This window comes from Solanum pennellii, chromosome 4 (genome assembly GCF_001406875.1).
Source record: "Solanum pennellii chromosome 4, SPENNV200".
NCBI lineage: Eukaryota > Viridiplantae > Streptophyta > Magnoliopsida > Solanales > Solanaceae > Solanum > Solanum pennellii.
This window is the reverse complement of record NC_028640.1, coordinates 25,442,646-25,448,118: the sequence shown is the minus strand read 5'-3', so window position 1 is coordinate 25,448,118 and position 5,473 is coordinate 25,442,646. Positions and strand designations below refer to the sequence as shown.

Here is a 5,473-nt window from a genome sequence, read left to right as displayed (position 1 = left end):
ACACTTATATTTGGAATTGTTTTTTTTTAAAATTTTAATATTCACATTCTATATTTTATAACTATATCAAATACCATAACATCTTAAGATATTTTTGATATATTTTGTAAGTTTGTTCACACATGTGATATGTATATTTATTGAGAATAACCGTTGATGAACAAAATCTAAACCATACTTTTCTTTATTGTTGTTTCTAAAATTGATAAAAATAATTTTATAAACAGTGTAATTTATCTCATACATAGCAAATATCAAATCATAAAAAAAAATTTAATATTTATCTTGAGCGATTAAACTTTTAACAATTCAATTATTTTAAACAATAAAAAAAACATATGTGTACATACATTCTCTCGAAATTCTATTGGGGGATGCATTTAAACAATTCCGAATCAAATGAGTAGATACTATAGTCCGTGAAGTGAGAGAAAAAAAAGGGAAGATTCCAAAAACACAAGGAAGAGGACAATCAAATTGAATAGCGTATTTTGTAAGCATTTCGAGGGTTACGTACCACAAATCTACAATTCTTTCTCCTATAAATATAAAAATTAAAAATAGGGGAGAGGAAGAGAAAGGTGTGCTGTATCAATGGAAGAAGCTAATAATAACACAGAATCTCCCTACATTTCTTCTATCTTACCTGGATGGTTCTCTGAGATTAGCCCACTTTGGCCTGGTATGCTATGCTATGCATTTCTACATATAAACGAAAATGGATATTGACGATTCATAGATTTCAGATTGAGACGCAGTTGTTGTTTATCATTGAATTGCTTTGGATAATCTCTGCAATTGTGTTTTTTGAAGAGATTTTAGTAGATATGATGTGCCTGCTGCTTATATGTTGGATCTATCTATTTCTGCATCTATATGTTGAATTATTCATTTTTTGGATGATTGCTTGCAGTTGAGAAACAAGTGTTTCACAAAAATTTTGGTTTATTGTGTTTAGGTTTATGATTTTCTACTTATGTGTGCATTGTCAAAACCACTCTGTAGCCTGTAAAACGAATGTTTTGGTTTTGCGAATTCAAATAAACTCAACTGTGTCTAGCTTCCAAACGATACGAGTAGTTATCTGTTATATTAAACCTTATATATTCAGTTCACTCTACTCGTATAAATAATATTGATTATTTTTACCTGACCGTTGAGTTAATGCAATGGCGAGCTTCAAATCAACTATGTTTTGCGAATCTCACGTAGGTGGAGTTTTTACTTTGTAGATTACTAACATAATTTTTTCTATATGGCGAATTTATCAGTTTTCGTTTCTGTATAATATGTGGAAGATTTTGAAATTCATTTATTTTTACTTACACTACTTGTATTCTAAGCTTTAGAATCATAACATATTGGATTGTTTATATGTGTGGAAACCTACATAGTTAAATGCTCTTCAGTCAGTTGTAGCCAAGAGTTTTTTATAGCCTTCTTATGGTTTCCATAATTATGGGACAATCTAATTTTGAAATTGGATATTTATATGCAGGGGAAGCACACTCATTGAAGGTTGAAAAGATATTATTTCAGGGGAAGTCAGATTACCAAAATGTCATGGTTTTTCAGGTAATTCCATGATACATATCATGCTTTGAGTGTGCTCATCTCACTGTTTGATTGAATGATTTCTCCCTAATTTGATGCTCACTACGTAAGTTTATTTCTACTGCAGTCATCAACTTATGGAAAAGTGCTTAGTTTGGATGGTGTTATACAACTCACGGAGCGGGATGAATGTGCTTACCAAGAAATGATCACTCATCTCCCACTTTGCTCAATTCCAAACCCCAGAAAGGTACATTACTCAATAGTGAATATAACATCTCAGTATGAAATATACATCTTGGAGATTATGTGATTTTGATGTTTATGTAATGTCAATCTTGTATTCTTTTGGCACTTTGCTAGTTTCCGTTGACAATGACACAAACTCAAAATAAAAGAGGATATATCCCTGTCTGCTACTTACTTTGTAAATAAGAAGTATAATGCTTGTGCTCAGTTCTCACTAGTCCTATTTTGCAAAGAACAGATATAGGTAATTAGCACCTCTCTCGAACCCAAACTTCTTTCCTCTTAAACTTAGTACATGTGATTATTCTTGCATCCTATTTTCTGTGGCTTTGCCTAGTAATTTCATTTTGTAGTAAGCAGTGTTGTGAAAGGCGTTCGCCATAGCGCCTTTGGCGAATGGCGAGGCGAGGCGAGGCTGTGTCGCCATTATCCACTGAGGCGAGGCAACCTCAAATAGGCGAGCCGAGGCGACCCAATGGCGACGTAAATGGCGTCGCCATTTTATTTTTTTTTAAAAAAAGTTTTAATTAATAATATTAGTTTTTTTTCTATTTTCAAACTTTCATCAGACTTTCGTGTATTCCTCTTCTTCTCTTCCTCGAGTCGCTGCTGCTTCTTCTCTTCCTCAGTCGCTGCTCTCTTCTTCTCTTCCTCAATCGCTGCTCTCTTCTTCGTCTCTTTCTCTCGAGTTGCTGCTCCATTCGTCTCTTTCTCTTTCACTCTTCACTATCCCTGCCTTCACTACTCTTTTTTTCCTCTGTTTTCTTCACTCTCTGATTTGTCCCGGATTACTGTAAAATGCTTTCTCCTTTCACTGTGTTGTGACTGCTGTCCATTATATTTTTGAAAAAAAACTAAGTCTTCTATAGTAATTATTATAGTATTTGTAATATATGTAATTGCTATTGAAGTTTTGAATATTATATGTGCAATGAAATGTTTTTAATTTTTGGTATTAATTGGCGCCTCGATTCAAAAAGGCGAAGTCCTCGCCACTCGCCTCGCCGCGTGGCGAGACAGGCTCTTGTCGCCTTTTGTCGCCTCTCGCCGTCCAAAACACTGGTAGTAAGTCTATACGCATGTTTGTACATGCTATCATCTTGGTTTTCAGACAGGCTGAATTAAAAGGAAATGAGAACTTGTAAGTGGGAAGACTGCCAGCCTTTTCTAAGAATCACATCACTGCATGCATTCTTAGTTTGGCCAAGAGATACTTTATCGAATTAGATTACTGTCTTCTACTTGTGTGCCAAACTTCAAGTTTGATTTTCTTACTTTAGGTGTTGGTTATTGGAGGAGGTGATGGTGGTGTCTTGCGTGAGGTGTCTCGGCATTCTTCTGTTGAACAGATAGACATATGTGAGATTGACAAGATGGTAATTGATGTAAGTTATCATGCTTCTTCCTTCTTTTGATTAAAGTCGTACTTTTGTTCTTTTTTTCTCTTATCTGCACCAAGGGTAGAGAAAAATTGTTGAATTTGGCAAGTCTAAAGATTGTACACATTTGTTTTCCAGTACCCTGTGGCATATTCAGTCTTGATGTGGTAGATGCGGCAAGACTCATTCCTTTCTATGATCCCTGTAGTTCATTGCTCATCAGTTTGCTCGGAAATTTTGATTTTTGTTGAGCATTGCTCTATAATGATCTCATAATTCCTTTTTCCTTTTCAGGTCTCTAAACAATTTTTCCCTAATGTAGCTATAGGATATGAGGATCCCCGAGTCAAACTCCATGTTGGTGATGGTATGATCTGAGAAGATGACATAACTAATTTCTTTTTTTTTTTTTGGTCTTTTTTGAATTTATCGATTAACTGTTCATGAGCTTTTCCTTTTCCTCTCTCATTTCTGTAGGAGTTGCATTTTTGAAAAATGTTCCAGAAGGAACTTATGATGCAGTTATAGTGGATTCCTCTGATCCCATAGGTAATTAATCTCTTTACTTACCTACTTGCCTGTGTTGTATAAATTTCATCTCTTAAACTTTTCTTCTTTTAATTCTAGGTCCAGCACAAGAGTTGTTTGAAAAACCTTTCTTTGAATCAGTAGCAAGGGCTCTGCGTCGTGGAGGGGTTGTCTGTACTCAGGCTGAGAGCATATGGCTTCACATGCACATAATTGAAGATATCGTGGCAAACTGCCGCCAGATCTTCAAAGGCTCTGTCAACTATGCCTGGACCACAGTTCCTACTTATCCAAGGTACACGTTCAGGACATTTGCTGATATGTTGCATTATTTTGTTAATCTGGTTTGTCATTCATGTCTATTTTGGATTGTGGTGAAAACTAAGAATACCTGACTGTTGATGTACTGATCCCAAATCGTGTTGTTTTTTCCGTCTTTTATTTCAGTGGTGTTATTGGTTTCATGGTCTGCTCTACCGAGGGACCTGCGGTTGATTTCAAGAATCCAATTAACCCAATTGATGTTGACGATAGCCACACCAAAACTAGAGGACCCTTGAAGTTCTACAACTCTGAGGTATGATGTCATTCTGCTCTCTGGTTCCTTTTTCTAATAAACACTCACTTCTCAAGTACTTACTGTGCGCGATTGACTTGTTCTCTTCATATTTTTGTTCCCAGATTCACTCTGCATCGTTCTGTTTGCCTTCTTTTGCAAAGAGGGTAATTGAATCCAAAGGAAAATGAGTCCTTAGTGGAGCAGGATTTAGCTGTTTTAGAACACTTCATTTCCCACCCTCCCTATACAAGATTAGCGTTGGAACATTTATGTTTAATTTGATACTGTGGCTAGGCAGTTGAATCCAGAGATGCCTTGCTGATTTTGTTCTAGTTGTAATAATCATGTTGAGCTCAGTCATTGAAGATTTTCTACCGATTAGTTTCACTTCTTTTACTCCACTCGCTATTACATGAAAATGTATCGAGTCCTTTTGGTCAAGCTTTCAAGATCTATTTTATTTGGTAATCAATTTTGTCAAAAGTGGATGTTCAAGCCAAGTTTTTAACAACTGTTTTTGGACATTCAACAAGTTCTCTTCTTCTTTTATCAGCGCTTAGGGATGGCAATAGGTACGGCTGGCCATAAACATCGGAAAACCGAAATATCGAACCGAATCGAATTTTTTTGATATTTTGGTTTTTCAGTTTTTCAGTTCGGTATTCGGTATACGTTTTTATAATTTTTGGTATTTTGATTCGGTTTTCGGTATGTAATTTTGTGTTATTTGGTATTTCGGTTTACCGAAATATATTATATTATAATATATATTTATATTATATTAATTATTAATGTTAAATAATAAATATTATAATTTAAAATAAAAAATTAAAAAGTAAAAGATACTTCTTTGATGTAACTATTATTAGCCCATTAAGCTGAAAAATCAAACAAAAAAAATTTGTAAATATTTAAATTTTAAAAAGCCCACTAAGCAGGCCCATTATAAAAATTGAAATAACAAAAACGAACCGAAATAATATAAGTCGAATCGAATCGAATTATTTCGATTCGGTGTTCGATACACGTTGTACAAGAATCGAAAACCGAAATCGAATTGAATTAGCGAATGCCCACCCCTAGCAATAGGAGGGGTTAGGGTGGGGCAAGTCTTGACTTGCTATGATTTTGCCCTCTCATATTTAGCTTTTCCGTTTATGTTTTTTCTTATTTATCTTTTGCAGTTGTCTTCTAAACAAATTTA

The 5,473-nt window shown here is 34.7% G+C and overlaps 1 protein-coding gene across 1 annotated transcript; it reads left to right on the top strand.

Annotated features, from left to right (window-relative positions):
• The first annotated feature begins 444 nt into the window (after positions 1-444).
• Positions 445-4,737, top strand: LOC107018265 (spermidine synthase 1). Its single transcript, XM_015218699.1, has 9 exons — positions 445-682; positions 1,499-1,575; positions 1,682-1,804; positions 3,084-3,188; positions 3,477-3,549; positions 3,660-3,731; positions 3,810-4,005; positions 4,158-4,287; positions 4,392-4,737. Exons 1-9 carry the CDS (start codon positions 595-597, stop codon positions 4,455-4,457), a joined length of 930 nt encoding a protein of 309 aa, XP_015074185.1. The 5' UTR covers positions 445-594; the 3' UTR covers positions 4,458-4,737.
• Positions 4,738-5,473: the final 736 nt, after the last annotated feature.

What these genes read in the sequence shown, in the direction of transcription:
- LOC107018265 (XM_015218699.1), top strand. Translation starts at nt 595, where the DNA reads ATGGAAGAAGCTAATAATAACACAGAATCTCCCTACATTTCTTCTATC. An exon ending in CAATTCCAAACCCCAGAAAG is followed by an intron (nt 1,805 to 3,083) that starts GTACATTACTCA and finishes TTCTTACTTTAG; the next exon opens with GTGTTGGTTATTGGAGGAGG. An exon ending in ACAGTTCCTACTTATCCAAG is followed by an intron (nt 4,006 to 4,157) that starts GTACACGTTCAG and finishes CTTTTATTTCAG; the next exon opens with TGGTGTTATTGGTTTCATGG.